Source organism: Haliotis rubra, unplaced genomic scaffold (genome assembly GCF_003918875.1).
Source record: "Haliotis rubra isolate DU_JTF1 unplaced genomic scaffold, ASM391887v1 Scf1035, whole genome shotgun sequence".
Classification (NCBI taxonomy): domain Eukaryota; kingdom Metazoa; phylum Mollusca; class Gastropoda; order Lepetellida; family Haliotidae; genus Haliotis; species Haliotis rubra.
This window is the reverse complement of record NW_025764932.1, coordinates 191,037-208,804: the sequence shown is the minus strand read 5'-3', so window position 1 is coordinate 208,804 and position 17,768 is coordinate 191,037. Positions and strand designations below refer to the sequence as shown.

Below are 17,768 nucleotides of genomic sequence, written 5' to 3'. Positions count from 1 at the left end.
GGGAGACCCGAGATTCAGATTCCTGAACCTGAGGTCATCTAGACTTGCTATATTTAGGGCTTTAGCACTGTAGACAAGGCTTGGCATTGGGGGAAATAATGTGGTTCAGGGACTGTGAAACAGACTACCATATAATATATTGAAGGTGCTGATTATAACATGTTGGACATGAAAGTATAGCTATGTCTTAGATTCTCCTTACCTCTCCGATTCGAATGTCTCTGCACTGCAATTCATGTCCGTGACATTGATGTCAGTTCCTGAAGGAAGTGAACAGTAGCGAAGCGGTGTTTATCATGATAGTATGGAAATGAAGTGCTTTGGGTGACCGAGGATGCCAGCCTTCTGTAAGCAAATCACTTTCGACTTCTCCTTATGCTACATTGAATCAATTACTACTGTTATCGTTGAACACCCTCAACCACTAATATATGTTACCGTAAACTACGTTTATATCGAGCACGTTTATAACGAACTTACGAATACAATGAACTACTTTCTTGGTCCCTGCCACTTGCTGTGTATTTCAGTTGAAATGTCTAAACTGCGAACTAAAGACATAACTAACTAAAATTAGTGGTTATACATGAAACAAGTTCAATTAGTTTTAGCTTCACATTATGCCCTTCTTGTCTCAGCAGATTTAAATGCATTCCATTATATTTAAAGTTAGACTTCTATGAACATGATTGTGAATTATCATTTATTTGATAGTATCTTTATTGTGGTTAATTGGACAATTTATTTATGATAAAATAATTCTTTGATGTATCTTTTCATGTGATAAACCGCTTCTCTTATCTTTTCAGGAATTTGCTCTTCGGAATATGTTATTTTTTATGTCATAAGCTGAATCATATTTAGTAAGATAATGTTTTACATTGTAAACACTAATACTATCTAGATATTTTCATCTAGCAAACATACTAGTAAATTCAGTTCAGTGTATATACAGTATGTGTGGATAGTTTCGATATCATCAAAAAGATATTCAGTGTATGTATATTTATTTGTTTTGATAATGCGTAGAATTGATATAGACATGCTTAACTAAAGGTATTCTATTACATGGTTAATGGCTGAATATTTAATAACTGAATTGCAAATATCCAGATTAAATACAGTATTTCTATATTTCAGTAATCCTCAATTATTTTCTAATGAGATAAAATGTAGTATTAGTTGCACAATGTATAGAAGTAATTTTAAAAATGCATATAATGCAATAATAGCATAATCTATCTATATATTTAGATATACATGCCACATGTAACATATTAGAGGCCAACCGTTTTATATTCGTTGGTGACTGAGGTTTTATAATGTTCTAGAAACTCACATTTGTCCTGATATTTGTACCGGATAATGCTTGGGGTTAATGAATAAATATATGTAACTAAAAAATGAATTGTTTGGCGTATTTGGAAGCAGAAATTTAAAACAAATTATCCTGTCTCATACAAGACCTCGCCTCATCCCCAGGATGTCAAATTTTTGTCCCTCAACCAAGAAATGTATTCAGTGTGAATACTTAAAACAAAATGAGAATGTCTTCATTTCCTTTTGTGTAAACAGCTTCCGGAACGGGCCTGTTTACGGTCGACTCAACTGGTCAAGTGAAGGTAGGGGGAGCGCTTGACGCGGACGCCGGCACCGGCGGGGTGAGCAGCTACGCCATTAGCATCAGAGCCTGGGACAAGGGAACCAGTCCAAAGTACGTCGACGGCAGCGTCAGTGTAACGGTGACCGGGGCCAATGACAACGCTCCCCATTTCGACGCCAGCATTATCCAAGCATCTCTGTCCGAGGGCGGTACGTTGAACTCCGTCGTCACGCAGATCACCGCCAACGACCACGACGGCGACTCCGTCACACTTTCCATACACAGTGGCGGGGACGGTCATTTCACAATGGACGGGGATTCCTTGAAGTACACCTCAGCCGTCGACTATGAGACCAAGGATACGCACCTGCTTATAATAAAGTAATAACTTCTTAGAAGTTTAAATCTTATACACTTACTTTCATTTTTTAACGTCATGTGAATGATTACTTAAAATATTCGACTACTATGATTAACAGGAGTGAATGAGTGATGTAACACATTATTGAGCTATTTCTCAGTTGTCACAGAATGCAAGTTTCATATTCGAGTGAGTAAAGTGGGGTTTACGTTCTTTTTAATCACTATTCCAGCGGTTCATGGCCGGGAAGCCTAAAATCGTGACGCTTCTCGGTTCAATGAGCGTAGCCTTCGCGGTAATTGCAATGCAGTGTTATGGCTGAATGAACACGTCACCTCATTCGGAACACGTCGCACCTCATTCGGAGGCTCTGACATATAACAAAGAACACAGGATTAACGGGGACGCTCTTTAAATTGGGCACATACCGGTATAAGAATATAAATAAAGTTATTTACACATGTTCACGTCTATTCTTCATTACACATTTTCTTTAATTCGACATTAGATAATTCATTTTGAGGAGTCTTTCCTAAAATATAAATGTATGCCTTACGAGTATAAATCTTTAAAAATGTTTCTGCTTATGTATGCTGAAGATCTTGTTATATTTTCTGAATCTGTAGAAAAGTTGCAAACACAGTTGAATTCGTTGTCAGGTTATTCCAGACGATGGGAACTTGAACTAAATATTGCTAAAACAAAGACAATATTGGTCTTCAGAAGAGTTGGTAAAGTTAAATCGTCAGAACATTGGTTATATATAATGGTTGTGTCCTGGAGGTTGTCGATACGTTTACATATTTCGGAATAGGTTTTAATTATAATAACCGTGGAAATTGGCTCTCCCGGGAAATCCGAAATATACATTATAGCCTTCCCGGGACATCTGAAAAATAGATTTTAGCCTTCCCGGCACGACACCATTCCAGCAATATCACTTCGGTCTTAGCAAATGGGCATTACACATTGTGTGGATTCGTTCCTGGAGTTCAAGCGAAAGTCTGAACCTCGAGGTGATCCTAACACCCTGCTTCATGTTGGAGTGATGCTGACCCATGAGGTTTATGACTTCTGTAAAACTAAGAGCACCTGCACGGTGCTGACCACCATATATCACACCGAGGGTGGACATTTGACCGGGTCGCCACGTGTTTCTGTATCAGTATCTGCATTTATATCTACATTTATATAGATGTATATTCACATAAGATCCCAAAGTGTTCATTCCTCTCCATATTGATAAAGCGACAAGATCATTTCCACATCCATATGAGATATCTGCTGAAATCAGAGTCGATTGTACAATTCCATCTATATCATGGGAATGTGTTTATCACTCGATCACTTGGGTGGTGAGGTCGAAGCGATGCGGGTATATGATCGCTTGGCTTAAACACCCAGCACGGATGTTGGTGACGACAGACCTTGACACGTAATCGGGACCAAGTGAAATTGAACTGCCAATAATAGGTAGCTTGTGTGTCCAAGGGACAGAACTCCACATACAGAATTGTGTTGTCTTAGACGACCTGGCCACCATTGTTCTCCCTATATTGGATAAAGATTGAAGAGTGACCGTCTACAGAATATTTATTTATGTTTCAGGGCCACGGATGGAACTCACGACAGCTATGTATCGGTAGAGGTCAGTATTGTGGATGTCGTGGACGAGCCTCCGGTAATCTCCGTTGTGTCCAGCAGCACCATGGCAGAGGAACAGGCTGTCGGGTCAGCTGTGTATGGAGGATATGTCGTTACCGACCCCGACCAGGGAGACACACATTCATATGCTCTTAGTGGTAAGCTAAAATGATCTGCCAGCAATGTGGTAGCCGAGCCGTTACGCCGACCTGGGGCCTGGGTTCTAATCCCACATGGATGATATTTTAGTGTGAAACCATTTGTTGAAATACCGGGGTAGATTTACTAGTTTTCCATAAAAAACAACATTCTGAAAGGAATATGGGATGCTAACAATATGTTGCCGTTTTTCATTGTGTCAGTCTGTTTCGCTGTTCCTGACTCAGTTTTGTGAAAAAACATGTAACACAGCGTAAATATTGCTGACTGTCACCTAGAAGATCAATCGCATACTTCCATATTGTGTCCTGTAGATATTGCTGTTAATTATTTTTTAAATTGCAAAGTCACTGTTTGATGCTCGATTAAATATGAAGCAAAAAGAATTGGTTATTCGATTGGGTGATTAGTTATGTTTATCATATCAATGAGTACTAGTATCTCATTTTGAAAGAATATCTTAGAAGATGAGTTACATTTCATGATAGAATGTCCAGAATGCTAGGTTGCGACTAAAATATATGATAGACATTGAATATGTAAATAACGATTGTCTAATAAATCGTTTTTATAATGCAAAAACTAATTCTATAGCACTTTAAGCAAACTTTATCAAAGAAGCTTTCATGTTACGTTGCTCATTACTGTAAATGTATATGTACGTAGCTGCTCTGAAATATAGTATGCCCAGAAATTATTGAGAAGGAATATGTTTAATTGGATTTCTAGTATAAACAACCTTGACCAGCTATCAAGTGCTTGGTTTCATTCAAGAAAGACAACTCCGTAAATCCTTTTTCATTAGTTTGTGAAGAGTTATCCCCCTTTGTTTACTTGCTAGCAGACGACAGTTTCAGTGATCCTCAGTATGGATGATTTAGAGAAGAGGAAGTTTATTTTAGAGTATTATAACAAAGGACATCAGATCAGCTAAAGTTATTTCAAGTAGAACAGGCATCCCTTTGTCCACTGTTTATCGTGTTTTGAAAAATATTGAAAATGGATATGGCATTGAGCACCAGAGAGGTGCAGGTAGGCCCAGAAAATTGACTGTCGGTGACAGGAGGCGGCTTGGTGTTCTTGTTGCTAAAAACAAACGAAGGAGTTTAGAAACTTAAGGCTGGATATGATTGATAGAGGAACAGTGGCTGTCTGTAAGGAGACAATTAGAACTGAGCTGCATGCAATTGGTAGGCAGAAAAGTCGAGGAATTCCATCACCGATCATGAAACCTGAACAAAAGGACCGAAGGTTGAACTGGTGCTTACAGCATAGAAATTTTAATTGGGACAATGTGATTTTCTCAGATGAAAGTTCTGAGTGGCTGTTTCCTAATACACTGAAATTCTGGACCAAACAAACTGAAAAACCTTTGTATCAGCGCCCAAAGTACAGTCCGAAATTTAACGTGTGGGGTGGCATATCTGTGTTAGGGGCAATGCCCCTCTGTGTATTTGAAGGGAATATTAACAGTGAGCGGTACACAGATATTCTCGAGGGACATTAACTTCCATCTGCTCACGTGTTCTATGGAAATATTTGGATTTTCCAGCAGGACAACCACCCAAAACATCGTTCAAAGCATTCACAGGCCTAGTTTCGGACCCAAAATATGACATTATTAGATTGACCAAGCTATAGCCCTGACCTAAATCAAATAGAAAATGTTTGGGGACGTATGAAGGAAAATGTCAATAAGAAAAATCTGACAAATATTGCTGAAATGAAAGAAGAGGTGGTCCGATATTGGGACAGCATGGACCACGACTTTCTAACTTCTTTGATCAGTAGTATGCCCCGCCGCATTGAAGCCTGCATTGCTGCCCATGGTGACTTGACAAAATACTAACTGTTCACCTGTCTTTGAATCTGGAGTTATGTTCTGCTAATATTCACATTTAATACGTGAGTAATGAGTGAAAAAATATATAAAAACTTACAATCTTAAATTCTCAATAATTTCTGGTTGTACTGTATATGTTTTACATATGTTGCGAACTAAAGCAACTTATATACATATATTTTGCATTCTCGTTGTTGTACTTGAGCCTGTGGCCTTTATACTGAATAAATTCTTCTTCCATTCTTCTTCTCACAACAGATCATCCTAGTTTGATAAAGTTTGTAATATTTTAGGGTGTATATTTTTTTGTGCTCGTCAGTATATGTCAATCATCACAATTTTGCAAAGTATGAATGTTACGACACTGATGACACTATTGTACCAATCGTGGACACAATAATTAGACAGCATTGCGACATTGCATCTACAGTAAAAAACAAATTGAAACATTTTGTATTTTATAATCTATCTTTACATTTGGTTAATCTTTCGTGCATATTATACGAATGGTTACATGAATATTTTCACTTGAATATTTGCCAGGTTATATATTGCAGGGACCCACGCGTCGTACATCCGTATAGACTCCAGTACTGGTGGGCTGACAGTTTCCCAGAACGTTGACCTGGAGAGTGGACTGACTCAGCTTGACCTGTCTGTGACAGTCACTGACACGTCAGGACTCACGGCAACACAAGCCTTCTCCATCACAGTGGAGGACATCAACGACCTTCCCCCGGTCTTCAGCCCTTCCGTGTATACAGTGGAAATCACAGAAAACACTGCAGGAGGTATACGTAGCCTTTTCAGTCAGTATACGAATTATATAACCAGCTTCAATGTCTTGACTGAAAATGTAATACATGTACATAACGTCAGTGCAAAAGAATACCCAGTATTGACATCCTCTGAAATAGAAGCCTTGGGAATACGGGCATGTCATTCCTTCCTGACAGCGCAGGAGGTATTTTCAACTTATTAAAGGAAAGAAACATTTGAAACATGTATTACAGGTGTTTCCAAAACATTTCCAAACCTTTGCTCTTGCGGGCGTACATTGCATTGCGGGTTATCAGTGCCCCTACTGTTAATACACAGATGAAATGAAAAAAACACATGATGATGTTGTTTATGACTTTTTGCTCCTAGATTTTGAAAAACAATGAATAAACTACGACATTGTTTTGTTTGTCATGCTCAAACGCAGAGCACAACCTTAATTCGTTTGAGGCCATTTTGCAAAAAGTTAAGTATGCAATTTAAAGTGTTTTAGCATAGTTCTGTCATCAGGCTACCAATACAAAGGCTGTAGGTTAGAATCACTGACATATAAGTACTATTTTCGTATTAATTTACACAATTCTGCATATTTCTCTAAATTAGTATTTTGTATCTTGTATGAAATGTGTACAACCACAAATTATATGTGCAGGCATTTGTGAAGAATATACCTTCGACATGGGATATTCCTTACGAACAGGATACACCTGACAAGAATAAGATGACGTCACTAAGGGTTATAAGTTATGTCATTGCTAAATATAATTAATGGGTACGTCTGGTTTTACTGTCAAGTATTGTACATATATCTATGTATGTGCGAGTGCTGGTATGGTTTTACGCCGTTTTTTAGCAATATTCCAGCAATATCCCGGAGGGGAACACCAGAAATGGGCTTTACTAATTGTACCCATGTGGGGAATCGAAGCCGGGTCTTCTGCATGACGAGCGAATGCTTTAACCACTAGGTTACCCCACCGCCTCTCTATGTATGTAGAAATGTATTTTTGTGATACTTACAGTATGGCAGATACACAGATTCAATATGGCCCTATAGTGGAATGATAGCTCTGTAGTATCCTACCATGCATATCGAAGGAGATGAGGGAAGATGTTTTTAATATTATTATGTCTTGATCATCTAGGTATCACAGGTCGTTCAAATGTAGCTGAAATACCACAATCTGCAGTGTAAAAGAAAACTGACTTAATCAAACCCTATTGCTTTATTTCCACCTTGGTGAATTTTGGTGAATATATTTTTATATCAGATACATCGCTGGCTGATCTGACCTGCTCTGACGGAGATACAGGAAACAACGCTCTGTTTGACGTCACGGTTGCCAGTGGCGATGGTGGAGCAGGTATCTTCAAGATGTCCGGACTTCAGCTTCTCACGGACTCTACACCTACCGACTATGAAGCTGTCGGATCATCAGGCTACATGTACACCCTGGTCATCACAGCAGTGGACACACCAGACCAGGGGGAGGCCAACACAGGGACAGCGATAGTGAAGGTGACGGTAAAACCAGAAAACGAGTTCGACCCTGTGTGGAGTAATCCAGTTCCCGATGGCAGCGGCATACTTTGCAGGGACTACAGTTAGTGAAGGTGCTGCACCAGGGACTGCCGTTACATCCTTCACTGCAACTGATGCTGATCTCGGTGACGACGGTGTCATCAGCTACAGCATAGCGTCAGTCACTGCTGGTGAGGTCGTATGTTGTTTCATCCATCCATATATTTGCTGAATCTTTTGCATTTGTAAGCAGTCCAACAAATATATGAGATTACGTCACTGCCACACTAACGAAATCGTTATCGCTGAAGGTTAATACAACCAACTGAACGTTTTACATTTTTCTGAACATAAGGCAAACACGTAACGTGTAAATAAAAATAGCACTTCTGCAATTGACAAACCGTCACTCGTCCACATTTATCTACCATCTACGACAAATCATTTCTCCTGAACTTGGAGTCTGTGAACCGAATATTCATTCTTTCATTCTGTTGCACACTTTGTTCAAGTATGCCAGTTTATCCTAGTTGAGTGATTGATAATTTATCAATCAATCATGGGTAATCTCTTGACATCATCAGGATTTTCAGCTGGAATATTGCTAAAAGCGGCGTTAAACTAAATTACTCAATCACAAATTAAGTAGAATCATGCTTGGCATGTCAGCTGTCTGTCTGCTGTCTGTGTCACCACATCTATTTATTTGTAATGAACCTATTACATTATTCTCCAACAGCATCAGGAACTTCAGCACCAGACAAGTTCTCCATAGCCTCCTCTACAGGAGAACTGATGGTGGCAGGAGAGCTGGATGTGGACACAGGGACTAACGGAGAAAGTAGCTACACTGTAGTGATCAGGGCGTCAGACAAAGGAGCAACAGCCCGGACCCTGGATGGCAGCATCGTTGTTACATTGACAAACGTCAACGATAATGCCCCGACCTTTGACCAAACCGACTACACAGCTAGTGTGAGTGAAGCTAGTGCAGTTGGTACAGCAGTGATCGCCCTCAACACTGAAGACTTTGATGGTGATGCAGTGACTCTGTCTGTAGCCAGTGGACGGGATGACCTGTTTGAGTGTGTTGGAAATGAGGTCAAGGTCAAGGCCCCTTTAGACTATGAAGCGGATACGTACCATACCATTATCATAAGGTACGCCATTCCTACATATTCAGGGTTCACCTGTTCTTTTGGAAGATGACATCAGGGAATAATTGACGTAAATCTAAGACGATTTCATAAGGACATTTCTCGACATTGTTTCTTTCTTTAACCTGAAGCATGACATCCACTTCCAGAGCCAGTGATGGTGTCTTTGAGACTGATGTTCCCGTCCAAGTCAAGGTCCAGGATGTCAGTGATGAAGATCCTGTCATCACCATGGTAGCAACAGCCACCATGGCAGAAGAACAGGCTCTAGGAACTGGAGTGTATGGGGGGTACCTGGTCACCGACCCTGATGCTGGAGATACTCAGACATATGCCCTCTCTGGTATGAAGAAAGATTTATGCTTTTGAAATAGCCAGTATGGTGGAAAGGACAATGCTTTAAGTACATATTTCTTAAGATTGAGGAAATAGTTTTGTGACTTATTTATTGTAATACAATACATACCTGTTGGTGCGGTAATTGTGTGCTGCATTAGGGGAGACCGGGGTCAATTGTAACACTTTTCTTCTTAACTTCTTGTAATTCGATACTAGTCGACCGCTCACAAAGTTAATCGGTAATAACTAGTACATTGGCTTCTTGGCTTTAAACCTCAGTGTCATTTAAAGTTCACAATAATGTCGTTACAAAGTTATTACGTATCAAATGCATTGACTGCAAGTGTTACCATTGACCCCTAGCACAGGGCAATTGTAACAGGTGGATCGGGCAATTGTAACAAAAAGGTTCAAATGTAACAATTTGTTTATTTTCCAAATAAAATCAAAATGAAATGTTGAAAGATGTTATCTTGATCAATTGAGGTGAAAATGGATTAACATTAAACCTTTATCACCATCGACATTTAAAATGTTTTTGGTTTAAAATTCTTGTATTGGTATGCCCAAAATATAATACAAAGACTAACACCAAAAACTTTCACCTGATGACTGATACTATCAACATAACACTATGGAAATGTTAGTAAAGAGTTAACATAAAACCTTCAGCATAATTTGCTTCATTATCATGTAACAATTGTAACTCAGTGTTACAATTGCCCCCGATGATAGTAGCCATGTTTCATGCCGAGTCACATGTTAACAACTTTGGGCTTCTCAAATATTTCTACTTCAAAATATGTCGTAATACCTCAATTTTTCCTCAATTTTACACTTGAAAAGTTAATTTCATACCAAGCAATATTTACTGCATTAAGAACGTTTTATTACGTTTCGTGAAAAATTTATTTACCTATATGAAAAACGATGTTTCCTCAACTGTATCTCGCCATGAGCAAGCAGCTGAAAAACGCTTCGATGAGTACCGCAGGAAAGTAAAGGGAAATAATACTACTCACATACACTGTGCTTGAGCGAAAACTTTTAGAGTAATCCCCTTGTTACAATTGCCCCATGTTACAATTGACCCAGGTCTCCCCTACTCAAAGCAGTTGTGTACAACTCCACACAAAGAAAACGTGTCTAAATGATGTTAGTGATCTTCACACTTCACAACATGATCTGACAGTGGTTACATTAGTAATGATTCTGCTAAATTGTAATCAAAAGTATTTTATATATATCTGAAATATCGGTCTTCGAGGGGACAGATATAGTGGTTCTAACGCAAGGGCGACATACATAAGTCTGAGACACATGATATGTTTTTCACTCTTTACAACAGGAGCTGACAGTGGTTACCTCAGTATTGATTCTCCCATTTCCACTTCAGTAGCTAAAGTGTTGTCAAAAGTATATGATGTATATTTGAAATGTTGGTGTTCGAGGGGAAAGGTATAGTGGTTATAATGTAAGGGCGACACGCATGATGACGTTCTTCACTCTTCACAACAGGAGCTGACAGTGGTTACCTAAGTATTGATTCTGCCACTGGGGAGTTGTCAGTAGCCCAGAATGTCAACCGAGAAGGGAGCAGTGGCAAGACCCAGCTGGACCTCACCTTGACCGTCACTGACCAGGGGGGTCAACAGGTTACTCAGGCCTTCTCCATCACGGTACAGGACATCAATGACTTGCCACCGGTCTTTAATCCTTCAGAGTTCACTGCGGAAATTACAGAGAATGCAGCAGCAGGTACGCAGCCGTTGAGTGCAGTCTAAACAACAAACTACATAGGAATAATAACATTACTTTTCAAGAAGTAAAATGTTAAAGTGTATGCTGTCACGCCATGGATCCAATTTCGCTTCCTTTTATGATTTCAAATGTGCAAGATATAGTTCGTGATCCCTAACGCTCTACATCGGATGATTTCCATGTCTGACTCTTACAACTTCCTCTTATACATTTTGATAAATCACCATCGCAGATGTGTCGCTACTGGACCTAACCTGTTCTGACGGGGACACGGGTAACAATGCTCTGTTTGACGTCACGGTCGCCAGTGGAGACGGTGGAGCGGGTATCTTCAAAATGAACGGACTTCAGCTTCTCACGGACTCCACCCCATCTGACTATGAAGCTCTTGGGTCATCAGGCTACATGTACACCTTGGTCATCACAGCAGTGGACAAGCCTGACCAGGGGGCACCCAACACGGGGACAGCAATTGTAAGGGTTACAGTGAAACCTGAGAACGAGTTCGACCCTGTATGGACAGGACCTGCTTCAGATGGAAGTGGAACCTTTGTAGGAGATACAGTCAGTGAAGGAGAAGCTCCGGGATACGTGATCACAACATTCCAGGCGACTGATGCTGATCTTGGAGTGGATGGGGAGGTCACATACACCATTGTGTCCGTCACTTCAGGTACGTGGGAACAGACAACCGGCGTGTTGTCACACACACGTCGGCCCACACACATTCACCTTCAAGCAAACAAACAAACACACATTTGGGATTTATGTAGGATCAAGGAGTATGCTCGAACAATTGTAAAGACGGATATATATGTATGTGAGACAAGAAAATGTATATATATTAACACTACTTTTGTAATAATAATAATAATAAGAGTACTTTATAACGCCCCATCCACATCACTCAGGGACATGCTCTAAGCACATAGAGAGTGAAAGGGAACTGTTACCTTGGTCTTTCTGTTATTTAATATCACATTGCTAAAGCCCAAATACTATAATAAACAACAGCCCACCATTGTGGGAGATATGCCTTGGGACAGATTTTGACCCTTGTTTTACTTATCGGGTGGCTAAGTCGTCTAGGGTGCAGCAAGTCCCTTTGTGGATTGTTTCGAATCCCGGTCCGGCGGATTATACTTCTAGGTATTTCATTACTATGCGCATGTTGGTCTGTTGCTCCACAATGGTAAAAGTCTGAAATGCGTTTGGTTTACCCGACTTACCATAATTATTATCATTATACTACAACATATATTCATTTGTAAAGAGGGGCGGTGGGGTAGCCTAGTGATAACAGCGTTCGCTCGTCACACCGAAGACCCGGGTTCGAGTCCCCACATGGGTGCAATGTGTGAAACCCATATCTGGTGTCCCACCTCCGTGATGTTGCTGGAATATTGCTAAATGTGGCGTAAAACTAAACTCATTCACTCACTAATATATGTTACCGTAAACTACGTTTATATCGAGCACGTTTATAACGAATGAACGTATACAACGAACTACTTTCTTGGTCCCTGCCACTTGCTGTGTAGTTTAGTTGAAATGTCTAAAATGCGAACTAAAGACATATCTAACTAAAATTAGTGATTATACATGATCCAAGTTAAAGTACTTTTTAGCTTCACATTATGTCCTTCTTGCCTCAGCAGATTTAAATGGATATGCATTCCATGAACGCCTTCCATGAGGTAACTATTTCATTATCCTCCAACAGCATCAGGGACTTCAGCGTCAGACAAGTTCTCCATAGCCTCCTCTACAGGAGAACTGATGGTGGCAGGAGAGCTGGATGTGGACACAGGGACTAACGGAGAAAGTAGCTACACTGTAGTGGTCAGGGCGTCAGACAAAGGAGCAACAGCCCGGACCCTGGATGGCAGCATCGTTGTTACATTAACAAACGTCAACGACAACGCCCCGACCTTTGACCAAACCGACTACACAGCTAGTGTGAGTGAAGCTAGTGCAGTTGGTACAGCAGTGATCGCCCTCAACACTGAAGACTTTGATGGTGATGCAGTGACTCTGTCTGTGGCCAGCGGACGGGATGACCTGTTTGAGTGTGTTGGAAATGAGGTCAGGATTAAAAGTGGATTGGATTACGAGTCCAATACGTTCCATGTGCTTATTATAAGGTATGTTCATGGTAGTGAATCTGAGATGTCATTTGCTGTCTCAATAAAGATAATGGAAGAATATGATATAACCAGAAATGAATATATACATGGAAATGTTACTGGTGTACACAATTATATATAATGTGTAATATACATGTATATAAATATTGTTTGTAGCGCAGCTTTGAATCGTGGCCAGACAATCTAGTGATTAGCATCATGAGCATCAGTGAAAGCAATCTGGGTACAATGACATACAGCAGCCCTGTTACCCTTTCAGAATAGTCTGCTGAAGGGGCTGGTTTCAATGAAAAGTCGTTAATGTCTGGAACAGTTGCTGAATATTTTCGATCATGAAATAATCTCGAATAAATTTTGTGACTGCATTCACAACAAATGTCTGAAACTAGAATGTACTTAATCAAGTAACGATTCATGTCATGTTTGTAAAGGGCCAGTGATGGCGTCTTCGAGGCAGATGTTCCCGTGCAAGTCAACGTCCAAGACGCCAGTGATGAGGTTCCCATCATCACCATGGTTGCAGCGGCCACCATGTCAGAAGAACAGGCAATAGGGACAGGAGTCTATGGTGGATATGTCGTTACTGATGGTGACGATGGAGACGCCCTGACATACTCTCTTAGTGGTAGGAAAACCTTTGACATGTTTAAAATATATAATTTTATGAAGATCTAAAACATATAACAATCAATATGGAGACAACATGTAAAAGAAGTAGGACACAGTAAGACAAATTCTGAATGCCATTCCATCATTCTGATTCATCTATCTGTGAAAATGTCTAGGTAATCTGTTGAATAATGTGTTATTCTTTCACTATTCGCTTCGGTAAGCATTAAGAGGGATATTAGAACGACATCAAATAATGCTTGAATGTGATTGGTTAGAAAGAGTTATCAGTTTTCAATTTGATACCTTAGAACTAAGTATGTTCTTGGAATTATTGTACGTTAGCAATGTTCCAGTGCTCTTGGGTTTCGGATCTACGATCTGACAGCCATTGATGTCCTTCCACAAACAGCTAACACGTTGAAATACTGCTTCACGACATTAGACCTACGGATACGTTTGTGAGATCACAAAACCAATATTATACAATGACATCACAGAGATAATACAATAACATTAATAACATGGTAGTCCTTTGAATCACGGCTCCACTCTTTTCTCAGGTGCAGATAGCGCCTACTTAGTGATAGACTCTACTTCTGGAGAGTTGTCTATAGCTCAGAACGTTGACAGAGAGTCAGGGATGTCCTCTCTGTCCCTTACACTGATTGCCACTGACCTCGCTGGACTTCAAGCCACCCAGGACTTCACCATTACAGTTGAGGACATCAACGATCTCCCGCCAACATTCAACCCTTCTGAATATACAACAGAGATCACGGAAAACATGGCTGCAGGCACGTCCTGGGGCAAACTATTGATACCTTTTAGATCAAATATTGTCTTATATATGTTGTATTGTGCCTTTTGTTCCAAGATAATTTAATACGAGGGTTTGTGTTATGGGCACAGCGGGTTGCCTCGTGCTTTAAGCCAACGTTTGTTTGCTAAAGGCGAGATGTATACCATATTCCAGGAACATAACGACGATGAACACCACGTATTGGACAAATCGTACTCATGCGGGTATTCCACCCAAATCTTTCATGAACGAACTTTGGCTTAAAGCACGAAACTAGCAAGACTTGGCCATAATACAAGCACAAGACACTTTACACTGGACACTGAAGCATATTATATGAGTAAAGAAATTACAAAATCTACTCCCTTCTCAACCGATGCGTTCGCCATTTTCTTTAGTCCTTAGACGTTAAACCAACTCCCTAATTCACTCTTAATCTCTTCATTCATTCATTCATTCATTATTCATTCATTCATTCATTCCATGAATGTAATGAATCCATCACTATTGTCATTGCATTGTTGATGTTGTTGTCCAGATACATCCATACTTGATCTGACACTGTCTGACGGGGACGACGGTAACAACGCTGTGTTCACCCTGAGTGTTGTGAGCGGAGATGGAGGAGCAGGTATCTTCAAAATGTCCGGCCAGCAGCTTCAGACAGCAGCTACGGCCGCTGACTACGAGGTTCTTGAAGCGGCAGGGTTTGTATACACCCTGGTCATCACCGCTGTTGATACGCCCGACGTCGGAGAGTCTAATACGGGGACTGCTGTTGTCAGGGTGACCGTGAAACCAGAGAACGAGTTCGATCCAGTTTGGACAGCACCGGAAAGCGGAAGTGGAACCTTTACTGGGGTGACTGTAGAGGAGGATAAAGAACCTGGTTTTGTGATCACGACTTTTGGTGCAACTGATGACGACATCGGCCTCGACGGAATAATCGCGTACAGTATTGTTTCGGTCACAGGAGGTAAACATGATTATTATCAGTAACACAACTTTAATTTTTCCATTTTGAGGTCCAGCATGAGGCCACACTGGTGCCATTGTTATGATAGTACGACGTGACGATCAAAAGCTCCAAACCTAACCCCACATTGGTACAATGTGTGAAGCCCATTTCTGGTGTCCTGAGATCCTGAGGACTTGCTTTATATTGCTGGAAATACGGCTTAAAGGCGGCGTTAAATCATACTCACTCACTCCAAACCTCCCAATTGCTCACAGTACGTCATTTGAGTTGCAGGATTTCTTCCAATTTCTCAGTCGGTCACACTTGTCACGTATTTCATGTCTTCATAGCGCCAAAGCCATAGGATAATAGCTCTCTAATAAATTCACGGGCGAAAGATTTTTTTATCCTTTATCGTACTCTAAGTGATTATTCATATCTGTAGTTCACACTTTCATGATTCAGAATGTTGTAAATCCATTAATTTTCCACATATGATTGTTAAATTTCCAAAATCTGAGTTTGTTGTTTTGTGACATGTTAAAAAAGCGAGATGACGTTTCTTTTCGTCCGTGAGTTTATATGCCGACACAGATCCCAATGAAAGGGGATGAAAATTGTACGAATGGGCAATCAATGATGGTACCAGATATCTGCAATAAGACTACCTATGTCCTGTTCGACTGATAGTTCCCGTCACTCAAACAATTCATACTAAACACCTATGCTTGAGACTAAAGAGGAGTAAAACCTTCATATACAGAATATATAGGATTGCATCGCATCCTGTGGATAAGCGATGTGACATGTTTAGCCAATTCCTGTTGATCATAGTTTCAAAGGACTGGAGCTAGTGGAATGAATAAGGTTCAGGTGTGTTTATAAACATCCGCTTGTAATTAACCACGCTTTAGGTGACTGAGACACTCAGCTGACACTTTACTTTAAACACTACTGGTGCAGGGTGGTCCTGTTGTGAAAGCATTCGCTCGTCACACTTAAGATCCACTTCCGAACTTCCAAATGGGCAAAATCAGTGAAACCCTCGACTACATGGTGTCTTTCTTTGTGGTTCTGCTGGAGTATTAGGGTGAAACTCACACATATGGCTACCCGTAAAGGTCCGGGTCAGAGCTGGTCTTCAGCAACCCATGTTGGTCGTAGGCGGCGACTAACGGGGTCGGGTGGTCAGACTCGTAGTGTAACATCTTTGACACATGTCATCGTATCCCAACGGCGTAGATCGATGCTCATGCTGTTAAATACTGGATTGTTTGGTCCAGACTCGATTATTTACAGACCGCCGCCATCATGCTGGAACATTGCTGAGTGCGGCGTAAAACAACAAACACACGGTTCATATTTGACAATATATACGTTTCAGCATCTGGAGCTACACCGTCAGACAAGTTTGCTATAGACACCACGACAGGGGAATTAAGAATAGCTACAAGACTTGACGGAGACACTGGGACCAATGGAGAATTAAGCTACACCGTTGTAGTAAGGGCATCAGACAGTGGAACATCGCCTCGCTCAGTTGACGGAACAATTGATATATCCGTGACGAACGTCAACGACAACGCCCCTGTGTTCGATCAGACAGATTACCAGGCGAATGTCAACGAAGACAGTCCCGTTGACACAGTCGTGGTATCCTTCACGCCCGTCGACCACGATGGCGATGCAGTGACTCTGTCCATCTCCAGCGGCCGAGATGACCTGTTCTGGTGTGATGGATACGATGTTAAAGTGAAAGGGACGCTGGATTACGAAAGTGAAACAACTTTTGTTCTTATAATGAGGTGGGTATGGATTCATTATTTGTGTGAGGCTACTAAAAGCGTTACTGTTGGTTTTGGCTTGCCCAAGGAACGCTACCCTGCCCAGCGACGTGTGACGACGTACAACTCGTGTCCCCTTTCATAAAAGAAATATTATTTTTCTCGAAGACACTTTATTAATAAACCGAAAGGGAATGAGCCCAAAACAAATCTTTAGAACTATGACACCCACTGAAGGTAAGTGGTCAGGCTCGCTGACTTGGTTGACACATGTATCCCAATTGTGTAGATAGATGCTC

General features: G+C 40.7%; 1 protein-coding gene across 1 annotated transcript in view; it reads left to right on the top strand.

Moving 5' to 3' along the window:
• The window catches only part of LOC124273602 (cadherin-23-like), a 69,079-nt gene that overhangs the window by 19,597 nt on the left and 31,714 nt on the right, over positions 1 to 17,768 (top strand). Inside the window, exons 14-27 of the mRNA XM_046708889.1 lie at positions 1,576 to 1,984; positions 3,573 to 3,766; positions 6,168 to 6,401; positions 7,662 to 7,949; positions 7,987 to 8,103; positions 8,652 to 9,072; positions 9,219 to 9,412; positions 10,927 to 11,166; positions 11,402 to 11,842; positions 12,893 to 13,313; positions 13,748 to 13,941; positions 14,489 to 14,722; positions 15,266 to 15,703; positions 17,070 to 17,490. Coding sequence (XP_046564845.1) covers positions 1,576 to 1,984; positions 3,573 to 3,766; positions 6,168 to 6,401; positions 7,662 to 7,949; positions 7,987 to 8,103; positions 8,652 to 9,072; positions 9,219 to 9,412; positions 10,927 to 11,166; positions 11,402 to 11,842; positions 12,893 to 13,313; positions 13,748 to 13,941; positions 14,489 to 14,722; positions 15,266 to 15,703; positions 17,070 to 17,490 — 4,246 coding nt within the window. The remainder of the gene's footprint in view (positions 1 to 1,575; positions 1,985 to 3,572; positions 3,767 to 6,167; positions 6,402 to 7,661; positions 7,950 to 7,986; positions 8,104 to 8,651; positions 9,073 to 9,218; positions 9,413 to 10,926; positions 11,167 to 11,401; positions 11,843 to 12,892; positions 13,314 to 13,747; positions 13,942 to 14,488; positions 14,723 to 15,265; positions 15,704 to 17,069; positions 17,491 to 17,768) is intronic.